The sequence below is a fragment of the Lepisma saccharinum genome, chromosome 13 (assembly GCF_977018435.1).
Source record: "Lepisma saccharinum chromosome 13, izLepSacc3.1, whole genome shotgun sequence".
In the NCBI taxonomy this organism is placed as follows: domain Eukaryota; kingdom Metazoa; phylum Arthropoda; class Insecta; order Zygentoma; family Lepismatidae; genus Lepisma; species Lepisma saccharinum.
In genome coordinates, this window is record NC_139241.1 from 41,543,696 (window position 1) to 41,559,238 (window position 15,543).

Genomic DNA, 15,543 nt, shown 5'->3' on the forward strand with positions numbered 1-15,543 from the left:
CAGATTAAGAAAAAGGATAGTACTCACCAGGTGAGATTCCTAGAACGTTGCATGTGCTGTCCACTTCCTTCCTCATCTGTTCGATGGCTAATGAGAGCACAGGCTCTATCTTTTCCCTCGTAAGCTCTTGACAAGAGCTCAGGGCGTCCTGGTCAGTCTCCTCGTCTTTTATCAACGGCGTCAGGAAACCCGTTGTGATGTCAAAGTTGATGGGCTTCAAGTTGTACTTCTCTCTGAAACTAGTGTCGCTCAGGACTTCTCTCAAAAGCTGATGATCCTTCGACTTGGCACCCGCTGGCTTTCTGTCAGCCTGTGACGTTTGCTGGTTGCTCTGGTGTTGTATCGTCGGCATAGTGGTCGTGCCGCAGACCAGTGGGTTGTGTTCTGTGCTCGTGCTCGTGTTGCAGCCTTCCCTCTTGATGGTCTCCTGCAGGTATCTCGACTCCTGAAGTATCTCGTGCAAATTGACTGTCTTCTCGTATTGCTCCTGCTTCACTTGGAAGTGTGGGGAGGGGCATTGGTATGCTGAACCTGGCGACGAGACCGACATGCTGGAAGGTGATGGGGTTTGGTAGCCCAGACACTGCCTGCTGACCAACCCGTGCTCTTCCTTGATGGGAGTCGGGGGTGTGATGCTCAGGGCTGGGTATGGCGAGGCGACAGAGGGTGACTTTGCGTATGGGGATGGCGAGTTCTGGCCGACTGTCGCTTTAAGGTCGTAGTACGGTCCTTCGTGAGGCGGCGACGGATGGAACATGGGCGGCGAGCTTGTCTCGTACAGCGCCATCTGCGCATTTGATGGTGACGGAACCTCACTGTCTGGCAACAATGACAAGTCGAAACTATCCGCGAAGGAACTGTAATCTGTCTGTGGGCTGAATCCTGCAGAAGGGACTGTCTGCGGCATCTGTTGGGAAAGAAGGAAAAAGAACAAGATTAAACATATGTCCTGCACGAATGCACATGCAAAAATGTAGTCAAATCCAAGTACTGGTTGCTAAAAAACATTGACTTCGCAAAATAATCGTAAGCAACATCCTGGTTCACACACTGGGTGCAGCGTGCTGCAGTCAGTTTTTGTTCGGGAACAGATGTTGTTACTTCTAGGGTTGCAAAGTGTCACTGATTTGATGCGAGTGCACTTAGGGACCATGACGGCGCGCTACGACGCCAAGGGTCCAGGGTTCGAATCCTGGCCTTGGCATAGCTGTTCTTTGCGAGTGTTCCTTCATGAATCTCATCGTCGCGATTAGTGGCAGAAAAGCAATGGTAAATAACAAAAATCAAACCAAATCGAGGATGGTCCTTCTATTTCTGTTCAACTACATCTACTTCTGACCATGACTATACCTAGGTATAGAATCAGGAGCTGAAGTGTCTTGCAGACAAGGTATATAACAATAACTTGAGAACTGAATCAATCAACACACTCGTATTCCATACGGCACAAAAATCTCAATTGCGATGGATAAACGACTATACAGAAGTCGGAAAACCCATGACTACCAAAGGTGTAGGGCCTCCCTGGTGGCGGAGTGGTAGCGTCGTCGCCTTGTAATGAAGGGGTCCCGGGTTCGATACCCGGTGGAGGCTCGTAGTGGTTAGGATCCCACTTCAAACTGTAGGTTCAGTCTCGATTAGCCTTACTGTGCATAAAGTGGACTTGAAACACCAACTCAACTCAACAATTACCAACTACTATCCGAAATCATTCTGACGCCAGGAGTTCCTGTAAAAAGAAATTTCACCTAGCACTGTTGCTACTAAAACTATTTTCACCATTCATGTTTCGATTCCCGGCAGAAACTCGGCGCGAATCCCAAACGTAGTTTTAGTTTATTTAATCTGGTATGACGGATACCTCCGTGTCGCCACAGAAGGTCAACAGTCAACTGTCCACCACTATGTCTGCACCCACGCTAACAGAAATCCAACAATGTTCAATATAATTGGTATTCATTCTAAGAATATGACCCAAGCGACCTTCCCCAATGTACAAGCCTGGATGTGTTGTCAGGGTGTTAGGAGGCGAGTGAGGGCTGTTTGTGGGGCACTGTTCCCTGTACAGGCTTGTCGATCACCTAAGGACTTCGGGAATTTAATACCCGGATACAAACGAGGGCGCGACTGAATCGTCTGGAAAATCCAAATAAACACTGCTCCACCAAGAGTTGTGTGCGGGTTGGATTACAGAGCATTCAAGCAAGAACAGGAACGTTTGGGGGTGGGGGATGCACGTGACAAAATGGTCGTCTTTGGGTACGCTGAACTTTAGCATTTAGGCGCTGCAAAGCTCCACGTTGCACTGTTTGTGTAATAAAACTGACGTCGTATTCTCAGTGGATCACTAACAGCGCTGGATCACCGAGGCAGAGTTGAAGCTTCGGTAACAACCAGCGTGTGTTGATTGAGGGGGAGGGGGAGGGCATCACCCAAAAGGGTTAAATATTTGAGCACATCACATATTTATAGAGCTTTGGACGCTGGTGTTATGACGCCATTTTCGCTGCGCGGACCTTCATGGTGGAGTGGTCAGGGGTTCGAATCCTGGCCTGAGCTCTTGCGTTCTTTGCGAGTGTCCATGAATTTCATCATATAATCACTTATTCCCATCTTCGCGATTAGCCTAAAGTGGCATAAAAGCGAAGTAAAATAAAACAAACAAGCATGATGTATATTCGAAGATTTTGTTTGTGTATGAGGAAGAACCACGTAACCAGCTGAGGGGGTTGAGAAAACGTTTCTGACTCGATACAAGGGGACCAATACAGATAAACGATCTGGGGGTTCGGATGCTGCAGGAAACCTATTGGACGGAAGTAACCTATTGCGCAAACCCTATTTGTGTTCTCCATGGTATGGGTCCATATCAATGGATACCGGTTAACTCCAAAATACAACCACAAAGACTTTTGAACATATACAAGTAACGAATTCGGGGTAGGATATATTGTTTGAAGATATGGTTCAATTACTATACTACTGGCAATCCTGCTGAACGGCAAACTTTTAAACACTTGCGAAAAGATCAAAAGGAGAGTCATTTATCTCTGCGAAATGGTGCCCTCTCCGATGACAAGCATGACCAACCAATCAGAATAGGCCAAAGTCAAGTTTTGGCCACGCCCTTTGGGAATCATGCGATCTTCCATCTCTTTCCTTGCAAACGGACCTCCCCGCCTCTTTCTTCAGTGATGCCAGAACAACTAAGATCTTTCTCACGTCATTTTTTGTTGTTGTTACTTTATAATTCGGTAAATCGCGACGGATGAGGATGAATAATGGCAAAATATCGCTATTTACTGATAAATTCTCAATCATTTGGTTCTTTCGGTAAGTTTAAATTTATGTTCTTGTCACATAATTTTTTCGTCGCCTGAGCATTTTGTTCAATGGCAGCGAATAAGTACTTCGTGATAGTGATTTTAGTAACGAAGCAAGAATCCTGTGTTCGATTCTTTTGAGAAATCAGTAACTCAGGCACTGTTAAACGCGAAAATTTAAAATCCACTTATGACACACATAACGCCTTGCAGGGAAGCGAATATTTCAGGATTTAAGTGTCCACATTTTATTACCTGTGACTGTACATGCCAAAGAATGCGATCCTTTCATTATACATGAAATATCAAAGATAAGTTGCAATTTGATTCGTATATAACGGAGGGTTTAGGTAACGTCAAGATTAATCTACATTTGCTAATGTTGGGTACATATCTATGCATTTTTGTGGAAAATAATTTCTGGGAAGGGGGGTCCGATATAATGTATTAATAATGTAATGTTTAAATTAATATATTTTTTTATTCATAATATATAATTTAAGTAATGTTGTATTGTTATTAGTCCTATACAAATATATTAAGATCCAGTTGATGAAATGTAAATTTTCTGGTTAATATTTAATGCATAGCTACTTTTATAAGTAGTAGCATGGTGCGAAATCCTGGGGGGAAGGCCTCAAAAATCCCCCCCACCAAACATTTTCGGGGAGGGAGAGTTTTTGTTACAACAAACAAAAGATAAACAATTACTTTTAATTTCAAATATACTGTACTAAGAATAATATCGAATACATACACAAATTAGTGTAGTTGTGAGTATTGAATGCTTTCTCTCTCAAGAGATCATTAATAAATTTACATCAACCCGCACAATAAAAGTAAAACAAGACTGCAAAACAATAATAACTGTGAAATCTAATTGATTTATATTAACAAAGCAAAAGCTTAAAATAAAACTTACACATAATAAAACCACTTCAACTATTTCATAATTTATTAACATCTTTAACCAGTTAGTAAAAGACGTATATTCCTTTCCCGGATTCTCTGGAGTAAGAGAACGAGAACGCGTTCTGGGCGCATGTTGAAGGTTGTGCGCCTAGTCCAATGAACGCGCGGAGGGGAGGGGCATCCACGGGAGGGGGCGACTCGATTGCTCATTCGCGGTCCAGTAGTTCCGTAGTAAACATGTCAGCTCGCAAGTCTAGGGGAACTCTGCATTCAGGAGAGCGCCGCATAGTGTTGAATATGTTCGAGAACAACTTGTTTGAAAAGTTTAAAACACATGGCTTTGTTAGGGCCTTCCCGATGGCGCAGTGGTATCGTCGTCGCCTTACAATCAAGGTGTCCCGGGTACGATACCCGGTGGAGGCTCATAATGGTTCGGATCCTACTTTAAACTGTAGGTCCAGTCCCGATTAACTTTACTGTGCATAAAGTGGACTTAAAACACCAATTCAACCAACCAACATGGCTTTGTTTTTTTTACAAATTTTTAAAACGTTTAAAACATTGTTTTAAACATGTTTTTCAGACTTGTTTAAAACACATTTTGATACATGATGTTTCATAGTTTGTGGTTATTTGCATGTTTTTTTGAAAATGTATGTTTAAATTTGTTTTAGTTCTTTTCTGTTCTTCGTAGCATCAAAAGACAAATAAACGTGCAATATTATTTGTTATTTGTGTAAAGCAATACACTGGCCATTGTTAAGAATAAAAGAAGAAATTGGCAGCAGAAAGCGTTTTGCTTTACGGCCGTTATACTGCGCAGCACTTCGTTGCTTTCATCCCTCACCCTTCCCCACCTAGTCTGGCCCCGCCCACAAGCTTTCCCCTCTGCGCGTCGCTACTCCAGAGAATCCGGAAAAGTAGTATAGTTTGCTATATTATAATATCAATATATTTAAAAGTAACAAATTCAATAATAATTGTATATTTTTAATTTAGTAATCTATTTTTACTATTAATAACATTATAAATATGTATATCGTATAATTTATATGTATGTTTGTGGGAGGGGGGTTGTAGATAAGATCTTTCTCCCATAAATCTTCTATGGTACTGTCAAAGCCATATGACCCCAATCTAACCCTTGCTTCCAGTAAGTTAGGTGAAAGTAAATAAACCTCGATTATACAACAAAGGCGAAACAAGTATACGTATTTCATTATTTAATTTTTGTACTTTGTAAGTCTTTCGGAGGGGACTTTCATGCGTCATTGGCTAATAAATCTTCCAATCCTACCCCTAAACCGCTGCAAAGTTCAAAACACGAAATAGTTTTACATGCTCAAGGGTACAATTGTGTGAAGGGTGTGGCAACACTGCCTCTACTCGATCGTCCAGAGAGCATTCCTGTCCAATGCTTGGTGCTCTCTAGATCGCCGTCAGCTTGTAGTCCAATCGGGAGACCTGTCGCAACGCGGGTGAGGTGAGAGTAACTTTGGTAGCTACAGAGGTCGACAACCCTTTGCAAAAACCGGTTCGAGATTGCAAATAAAAAAAATTCGACTCCACCACAGAAGTTTTTCTTGCCTGGATACACCCACCTGTTCCATCTTTGCCAGTGCACTTTCTACATCCAGCGAGAAAGAAAGAAAGGTCGCCAACGACAAAAGACGATTTCTCATCCAGCAGTCCGTCCCTTCCTTTCTCCCCTCCATGTCGGCACTTGTGAAGACCTGATCCCGCAGAGTTCAAGGCTGGTGCAAGTTTTTGTTTCCGGGACTAACAAAACTAGCTTCACTGTTGACAAGTAAAGTATGCCTGTAGTGACTCTTTTAGATTTCATGAGGTAAGACTTAGAATTGATTCTCAGCAATTCGTTAACTAACCACCAACGTGAAAAAAACTAGTGTCCATTTTGCTAACCGAGACCATGATTATGAGTTCAAAGCACAGGCATAAAGTATCAGGATTGGAATCAATTCTCATTTTGCTGCTCATTTGCATACATCGAAAATGTATGTTTGAAGTGCGACGAAGTTTTGTTTTTGTCGAGGCTTAACGTAGAGGTGGCATCTTGAATCATGCTTTACAAGCAAGTTTTATACCAGGCACTGGCAACTGTGGAATGACATGGGGCGACTTGGGGGATCTGGATGGAACCTCTTTGCTTAAAAGCGATGTCTAGAGTCTTTCTTGTTGATAATTGAGCCCACGATCAAAAACGTAACAAAACGTGTTTTCGACTTGAAACAAGTGCAAACTCCTCGAGAAATTGCTCTTGGCAACAATCTTGCTAGTTTGAACAAGACCGGTAAAATAGCTGCCGGTATCCGCCATTATGGCTGAGGTCAACCCGAAATAAAATTTCTATAGCGTTCATGTTAGATTTACCGACACATTATATCTAAATCATTCGTATCAAGAGTGATTATGTATATAATAAAAAAAAATGAAACATGCTACGTGATGATTTATCATATTGCAGATTAATAGGATATGTAGCTTATTCCTGGAAAAGTACTTGGCTAAACACTAGCGCCACCAAACGGATGGTGCGAACGGGCAATCATAGAGCATGTTAATGTTGGTCTCGGCCTTTTGGTGTGTTCTGAGACAATTTCGTCTCGAATGTAACACGTTTTGAAGAAAAGCGTTTGCAATCTACATCCTCCTGACCCATTTCGGAGAAACTTTCTGTGGATTCTAAAAGCTTTTGTCTGGGTATTTGTAATAATTTCTTTGCATAATAAGACTGCGTTCTATTCTAGGCGAAATGGTAAAAACGATTTATTGTGCATCCAGTGCTAAAATATGCGCTACAAAACACCACTAGTTTGAATACATTAACAACGTGGATATGACATGAATTTTCATTTTAAAAAAGGAAAATATATTTTTATGCAAAAATATGCGTGCAGTAGCTCTTTTACTTTTATTTATGAAAACAATTGTATTGTTTATCTTTATATCTCCCTGTGTATTCTTTTTCGAGGCTCGTTGTGTATTAAATTTGTCATCTTCCCACGTTTGCGACGCTTGGTCGCTTTTATTTCACTAGTTGTATAACTTTTACTATGTTTATGTGTCACTAGTTCGTTCTCACAGTGCAGAGTATCTTCGTTTTACATCTCTCAGTTTCCTGGACCGAATGTTGTAACAATGTGCGTCACAGAAGGGTTTTCCCAACCTTCAGATCACCCTTCCATGACAAGGGGGTAAGCACATGTTTTGTGAGGAAATGCCAGGGAAACACAGGGCCTTTCACTTTTGTGCTACGGGGATAAAGATAATGATCCACCCCTTCCACCTGCAAACCGCTTCCCTGCTATTAGCCCGATCCTCCCCTGTTGGGCATTGACGTCACAAGGTCAGCGGGGACCAGTCCATTACCTGGAAACGGAATGTAGGTCAAGAGAAAGGTTTTTCGACCAGAGTTCTCGGGTACTTTAGACAACGACGTTTCGTGGTCAATGCAAGACTTGGTCCAACTTTTCCTGTTGTCACGAAAAAAAATAGCAACAAAGAAACGGAAGAATTTTTTTCATTTCAACTGGGATTTGTCTGGGTGTAGCGTGCCCAGGATATTTGACAGGGGAAGGTTATGTATATATTTCATAGTAGTCAGCCCAATTTTGCCATATTTTTCGTCCTTTGACTTTGTTTATTTGAAGAAATACTGGGCCAAAGGAGGGGTTATGCCCCCCCCCCCCCCTTTGAGCATGCCATTGACTGCTAGCATCTACTATGTCTGAAATCCAATGCAAAGAATATACCATGTCTCGTGCATGAAGGTACACAAGGTAGATTTCACACAGAAGTAACAACGCGACACATTTCAGGAACGAACCAATCAACAACGTTTCACACCGTTGCGGTATGACAGGTCGCACAAATCTGCATTTCATTGACAAGAACAGTTTCCTTTCTCTGGTAGGCAAGGTTTAGCATTAAGAGGTCACAGTGCGGGGCAACTGCCCGCACTTATCGCCGCCATTGACCATACAATATTGTATTTGAAACTTGAAGTAAATAAATTATACCGTTCACTTCTCAGTTCTTTGCCAATAAATATTCTCTTCTCTGCTCTTCAATTCAAATCTCAATCCTAAACGTTAACGAATGTGAATTCTTGATAAAAATTATCATTGCCATTACCTATGCCTGAATAAAACTTCAATAATACCCCTGAAACCTGCAACAATCAAGCAGAATCAAAACTGAGCAGAAACTTCACTTGATTGGACGAATGAGAGAAGCCACCAGGAGGCATGGTATTCGATGATGTCAAGTGCAACTATCACCTCATGAAATGAAAGAAATCGAATTCACAATTGTTTTGTGCTGGCACCCCAACTTCCATAGGTGAATAAACTAAAACTTACGACCAGTTTGTATTAAAGAGAGCCACATTTATAGCGAGAGTAACAGCAGCCTCTTCACAATTGAATTTCCATGTAGATTTCGGCGGCTAGAGTAGCCTGTGACCCCTTTGGGTGGAATGATTTATCCACTTGTCACCCATTACTAAGGAAACCGAGCTGTTAGTGAGGATCAAGGGTGAAGGTGGAGCTTTTTTAGGTGCCGCGTGCAAGATACGTGCTGGGTGAAAGGTGTTTTTTTCATGAACAGCAACCTAGTTGGAAGCGTGCATCAAGGTGGACAAGAGAAAAATCTGGTAGACTTTGGTAGGAGATTAGAAATGAACAATGAGAATAGTAAATGCGATCTTGACATTGTAAAAGGTTCACGGAAAAGTCTGGTACAATAAGCGAGAAGTTATTCAAGAAGATACTGTAAGGTCACTGTTGTCCAGTGAAAACCGGTTTATGATTAATGTTGAGCGAAGTCAAAGCAGAGTATGTTGCCGTTCGCAAACATGGTTCACGGGCTGAAATATTACAGGGAAAAAGATCCGTAATGTGTAATGGAAAAGTACGGGAGTATTTGATCCACCTGCCCCGAAAGGTTTCGGCATTTGCCTTGCTATAATTCAACTCGCAGAATTCCACGGAGCAGGTGTATGTTTGTTGTTTTAGGCAAAATGTATAAAGCAGCGCGGGATTGATATGCAGATTAGGATTCACCCACCAATCCTATATATTCTAATCTTTAATATATAATGGAATGCGTAAGTATATCCAGGCAAATTGTCTATTACTATTGTCATTCATGCCTCCTTTACACCTTACATGTTTTTAAGGCATGGAATTGTACTGACGCTAGTGCAGATGGTCAACTGTTTTTATTGATGTTTTTTGTTTCAGTTCTTGGAACTCGAACTGAATAAAACAAAGTGAAGAAGCATGGCAATGGACAATTTGCTTGAAGATTCTTATGCATCCCTCTCTACTCATATCAACTTAACACAGGCTCTAGTATTATCTGATTGGCCACGTATAACCATGATATACCTTACATTTAGACTTTCATGCTTAAACTTCCTACAAAAATTCAAGAAGTGTACAGTGGGATCCATGAGTATTAGCGTGCAAATTGTCCATCACCATGTTCGTGCACTTTATTTGACCCAATTAAGAGCTTCAAGAATCAAAAGAAAACTCAAAACAAGTTGTTGAGAATTTCTGCACCAGCATGCATGAAAATCCAACGCTTAAAAACGCATAGGATGTAAGAGAAAAATTAATAAAAATAGTGATGGACAATTTGCACGAAAATACTCATGGATCCCACTGTACAGTTACATCATAAATCACGTTTATGAAGGTCAGGAAATAGTCTGTGATCTTGTAATCTAGTCTGAAAGAATCTCACAATAGATATATATATAATTTCGAATTACATATAAAAATAAATTAAATATAATACATATAATTTGGCCTCCTATTGCTTCTAGATAAGAGATAGGAGATTCTGGAAGAATCATACTTTGCTTGTCTCAATAAACTATTGTTGTAATCAAATTTTGGAGTGTGCAATTTCGGAATACATTCAAATGTTTGTGTTCTGCGACTTGTCCCTATGTGTTTATTGTTAATATTTTAACCAGTTTGATTCCAGTTAATAAGGAGGTCATTTTTTTTAATGAACACAACGCAAGAACTGACATATTACACATTGTTGCACAAAAAGAAATGTACATGTTAAAGTAAACTGTAGTTTTTGCTCGATATTGCCAAGTCTTTACCTAAATCAAAGCTTTGAACCCACGCAGAAGTCTCATCAAGTCTCATCACAGGGAAGGGGCTGAGTATAATTTCACAAATTTTTATGGCTGCATAAATTTCACCTCATTCTCAAGAGCTGACGAGCATACTCACAGCAACCCACTTTTGACTTCGAGATTCATAAAAATGGTGGGAATCAACACACTTATCAGACTAGGTAATGTTTTTGTTTCTTGAGCATTCTCAGTTTTTATCTGCCTCGTCGTGCACTTTTTTTGTTGTAATTTTTAGTATGAAAAACTTGGTTGGAAAGCACCCACTCCTTTGAGGAAACTGTATCAATGTGAAGTCAAGAAGTTCTGGTAACGGGAACTAAGGAGAAAAAAACATGTAGCATTTCTCTCCTCATATTCTGAATATTCCTGCAGGCAGCGAAGGTGTTAGAAAAATCAGAGGAGGCGGAGATAGTGGAGCAGGGGCGTAGTCATGATTTAAGGGGGGGGGGTTGACTTAGCCTTCAATAAAAAAATAAAGCAATGTGCTGGACAATTGTTAAGATATATTATTATACCAATTTTGACTATACTGTTTACTTTTACCAGAATGTAGTCAGAAACATTATACTTACACACGACCTCGCAGTGTGCCAAACATTGTGAAATTTGAAACCCCCCAAAAAATCACATAGGCTCGGGGGGCCGCAGGACCCCCTATGGAATAAGGAATTATTACCTACTTTTTCTTCTTCCTTTCCTCGTATTTATTTCTTCCCTTATTCTCCTCCTCTCGGTGTACCTTCTTTCTAGCTTTTGATCATCTTTTCACAGTTTTAGCACACCTTCATTCAGAATTGTTTATTTTTCCATGTCTTTCCTATTATGTTCTTCTGTCTGCTTCTTCTTTATTCTTTCAATCTATCGATCTTCTGCTATTTCGCTTCCTTTTATCTTTCTGCTCATCTGTCTTCTATGTTACTCTCTATCTTCCTCTCTCACCTTTCGACTTCTTCCTCTGCCTCATTATTTCTGTTCCATCTCTCTATGCATTTGCCTCGCTTCTGTAATTCACTTGTTATCTTCCCCCCGTAGTGCGTGTATGTGCACCTATAAATGTTTCATTTGGAGGGTGCAAGTTCGTGTTTAGGAGGCGTAAGGGTATATTTGGAACCAAAATTACCAAACTGGGACTGTGGAAAATGTATAGGGTGTTGAGGAAATTTTGGGGGTGGGGATGGGTTGAGTGGATAAATAACTGTGCACACCCTACATATTTATCTCTCTTTATCAGTCTCTCATTTGTTTCACTTCACTTTCTTTCTCTCTCTCTCTCTCTCTCTCTCTCTCTCATTTTCATTCTTTTTCTCACTCTCTACCGTTTCTTTCATCTCTATGTTCTACCACCCTCTAAAACATATAAACATGTTTGATTTTGACCCTCTTGCAAAATTTTCGGCAGAAAAGTAACTACATTTGCATTTTTTCTCATGCAAAGAGTGTTTAGCATGCCATTTTATAAGCAATTTCAGGTAATAATTAATGTATTTCGTTGTTACGGCGAGAGAGGATATTAGGATCTCACATAATGACTTAACATACACCATCATTCGGGAGGCTTCAGTTGAGTTTCCTTGCAGAATATGAAACAAGGTTCAGTCAACTAAAGGTAATGCCACTTTGTAATGTGTGAAGTTGTACAACTACCACGAATTCCTACAGAAAACACTGCACACACATTTCTGTACTATGGTCCCTGTATCTTTCTACCAGAGAGAAAATTTAATAAAAAAAAAATTTCAGAATTTGGAAACATTATATACTCTACGGTGCTTGTAGACCTTTTATTCATTAGAATTAGAATTTTCTTTTAGCTGGGAGCGATGATAGCGACAGAAAAATTAGCAGAGAAGGTGAAAATATTTTCAGGGGGAGGGAGTGACATTTAATATAACTAACTCTACATACCACACAACAACGCTTATTTGATAAGTTTGGCACTTTTTTTGTGTGGGAGACATCGATTCGATTTACAGGCGTCATTAGCAGAGGGATTGAGGGGAACGGTTCGCCACAAATAATGCAAAAAAAAGTGGGGGTAACTGACCTATTACTCGCCACTGCCTAAGATATTCATACAGACTGTGCACATTAATATAGGGTGTTCCGTATAGGACGGCGAATTAGAAAATTAAATAAAAATAGGGAAAATATCATGAAAATAGTTAATTTCACATATGTAAGCAGTAACATCTCCCATTTACGTATGAAAGACAATGTCAAGCATATGTCCACCCCTACTTAGTCTGCATTCATTTATATGCTCCACAAAATTATTGATAACCCTCTCGCAGCTGTCTGTCCCGATGTCTCCAATCACCCGTATGATTTCCGCCTTCAGTTCCAAAAGCGTTCGTGGTTTGTTGGCGTACACCTGTGATTTCAGCCTGCCCGCGTGGCGGAGTGGTTAGCACATCGTGCTACGACGCTAGGGGTCCCGGGTTCGAATCCCGGCCTGGGCGTGGATGTTTGTGAGTGTCCATTCATCAATTTCATTATGTCATCACTCATTTCCATCTTCGCAAATTAGCCAAAAGTGGCACAAAAAGCGAAGTAAAATAAAGCAAATAAAATACACAAACCCCCATAAGAAGAAATCACAGGGTATAAGATCACACTCCACCTGCCAAAACCCACACCAAACAGTCCTTCTCAGCAGATGGATGGATTTTACGCTCCTGGATTATTCGATGATTTTCGGAAGGAAACCACAACAAACGAGTCAAAACAATTGAGGCTACATTAATCGGCATGACAACAGATGCACACATTAGTAAGAACCACAGGTCTGCCAACCTCGAAGCAAAAAAATTGCACTCGACTCAAATTCGCTACAAACGTAGCGACTCGATGGTCCAATCATCAAAGCTGGTGACATCAGACCGGGAACTCCTCGTTGACTTTCGTGCACAACGGCCCACCCAGCCTCTCATCATGGGTGCTTGGGTGTGACCTCGCGGGTGAGGGTTGATGTCTATAGCCTACGTGGTGCGATGCGGAAGGAGGGTATTTTCGGGGGTAGTCCACGCTTAGCACCTGGGCTAAATACCGTGCACAAGTGGGTGAAAAGCATAAATTTATCCTGATTTTGTAGCTTGGCGGGGGGGGGGGGGCGGTCGTCACCCCTAACCCCTCTAGCGGCGTCATTGTTTACAATGCTAAGTTAACAGTAATAACAGCTGGCCTGCCCTTCGGTTTGTCAGTTTTCGTGGGTTGAAATGCCACGAATCTGTGGTTTTAAATCAACGCGAATTGTGGGGCGATACCTTTACTCGGGATGCGACAGGTGCTTTTTTACCCACGTCTCTATAAACGTCCCGACATCGTTACGGTTAACTTCCATGTAGAAATACGACGTTAAATAAATCCAAATGTTCACGCACGCAACAATCCCTACGCATTTGTGACACTTTTGGGGCCACGGCTCTACGCATCACCTGTTGCTTTGTTGGCCGTGATCAAGGCTGCAACAGTGAGATGAAAAACTACGTAAGCGCTCAGATTGGGTCAAGCATCGGAATTTTGTCTTCCAGTCTTCACTCAATGCAATAATTACTTATTTTTCTGACAAGAGCTCATGTTTAGACAAGAATTCAGTTGTGTATTGTTGATGAAGTAAATCACTTCATCTTCCACCTCTCGCTGGAGAGCTGATGTCGTCCATTACTGGCACAAAATGGCGGTGACCCGCTTTTCGAGGTCTGTACAAACAGTCTAGAGTTAATTTTCTACGCAGTATACTTAAACTCGTATATCATAAACTGGGCTCTCGTAGGTACAAAACCCGTTAGATATAATTGTCACAATTGTCATCCACTTGTGTGACAGTTAAAACAAGAATCTATACTGTCTGCAAGCCTTTGCACAGCTAACTGTTGACCAACTCAACACCAAATGAAATTTATAACAAAAGCGATTGATTGTAAAATGTCGACTCCCATACCAAAAACCAAGGTTGGGCAATAACATGTTCCTTCTCTCTCATTGAAGCTTTTTAAAATCAAAATGACAATTTCATAAAATATAAATACAATATCGTAAGTACTTACCGATTCTCTAGTAATATCTCCGCTTGTGTAATACAGCATGTTGATTCTTGTATCACTCGTTCCTTGTCGAAAACAATTGTGCACCAATATTCACCAACAATTACTTCTAAAAAAAAAAAATAATAAACTGTTTCTGTTCCTAAATAAGGGGAGATGGGTTAGCGACCAGCGCCAAAAAACCACATACTCTCACTCTTAGCACACTCCAACTACTACAAGATTTTGCCAGTTACCCAGTCACAAAACTCGAGGCGCGACACTCGCATCGACGTTGTAGGTCGTCGCAGCTCGAGCGCGGTGGTTGGCCACCGAGCCTGCATGACATCAGCTCCACAAGTGCGCCGAGTTGTTGCGCGCGTATCAAGATAGTTTTTACAGGCGCAAGGGGGCATGAAAGAGGAAAAAAAGTTTGTGTTGCTAGGTGTTCTGCAGTGTTGGCAGGCACAGAATGTTTCTCGTTGTTCGATTTTACTTGTTTTCTTTCCATTCCCAATCTGCTTTTTTTTCTCACGAATTTCAATGTTAGCTTATTTTTGTATTTTTTTTAAAAAAACTAGCCTTGTCACTTTTACGTAGCTAGGTGTTGTTATTATGAGTTTCTAATCTCTTGGGGCTATTGGGGAGGGATGAGGACCATGAGAAGAGTTTATTTAGGTGACCACGGTATTGAACGCAGGGGGCGAAGGGGTGCTTGCGCGCCCCTTTAATTTTCTTCCGCACCATCTTCAGCAACCTCTTTTCAAAATTTATTTTCAACCTAATGAAATGTTATATTACGTAATGTATTAAAATAATGTCGTCGCTCGGAGCATTAAAGAGATACCACTATAATTGTGTACAACAGGCAATCCATTGGTCCTGAAAGAGAAATCTCATTTACTTTCCTGTAGTGGCAGCGATCTATACAAATATTAGCGGCCGCAGTGGCGGTGAATGGGTTCCCAAACCGCGGGAGGGCAATGTGGCAAAACGGAGGGGGGGGGGGGCAAAGACAATATATTTCCCTTTGTATATAAGATTTAGCATAGTGCGGGGGGCAAAAGTGGGGGCAACTGCCCCAATTGCCGCCACTCTCAGCGGC

The 15,543-nt window shown here is 41.2% G+C and overlaps 1 protein-coding gene across 1 annotated transcript in view; it reads right to left on the reverse strand.

Annotated features, from left to right (window-relative positions):
• The window catches only part of LOC145997244 (DNA-binding protein D-ETS-4-like), a 42,736-nt gene extending 28,070 nt beyond the window's left edge, over positions 1–14,666 (reverse strand). Inside the window, exons 1-2 of the mRNA XM_083134074.1 lie at positions 14,463–14,666; positions 28–907 (exon numbers count right to left, since the gene is read on the reverse strand). Coding sequence (XP_082990200.1) covers positions 28–907; positions 14,463–14,501 — 919 coding nt within the window. The 5' untranslated portion in view covers positions 14,502–14,666. The remainder of the gene's footprint in view (positions 1–27; positions 908–14,462) is intronic.
• Positions 14,667–15,543: the final 877 nt, after the last annotated feature.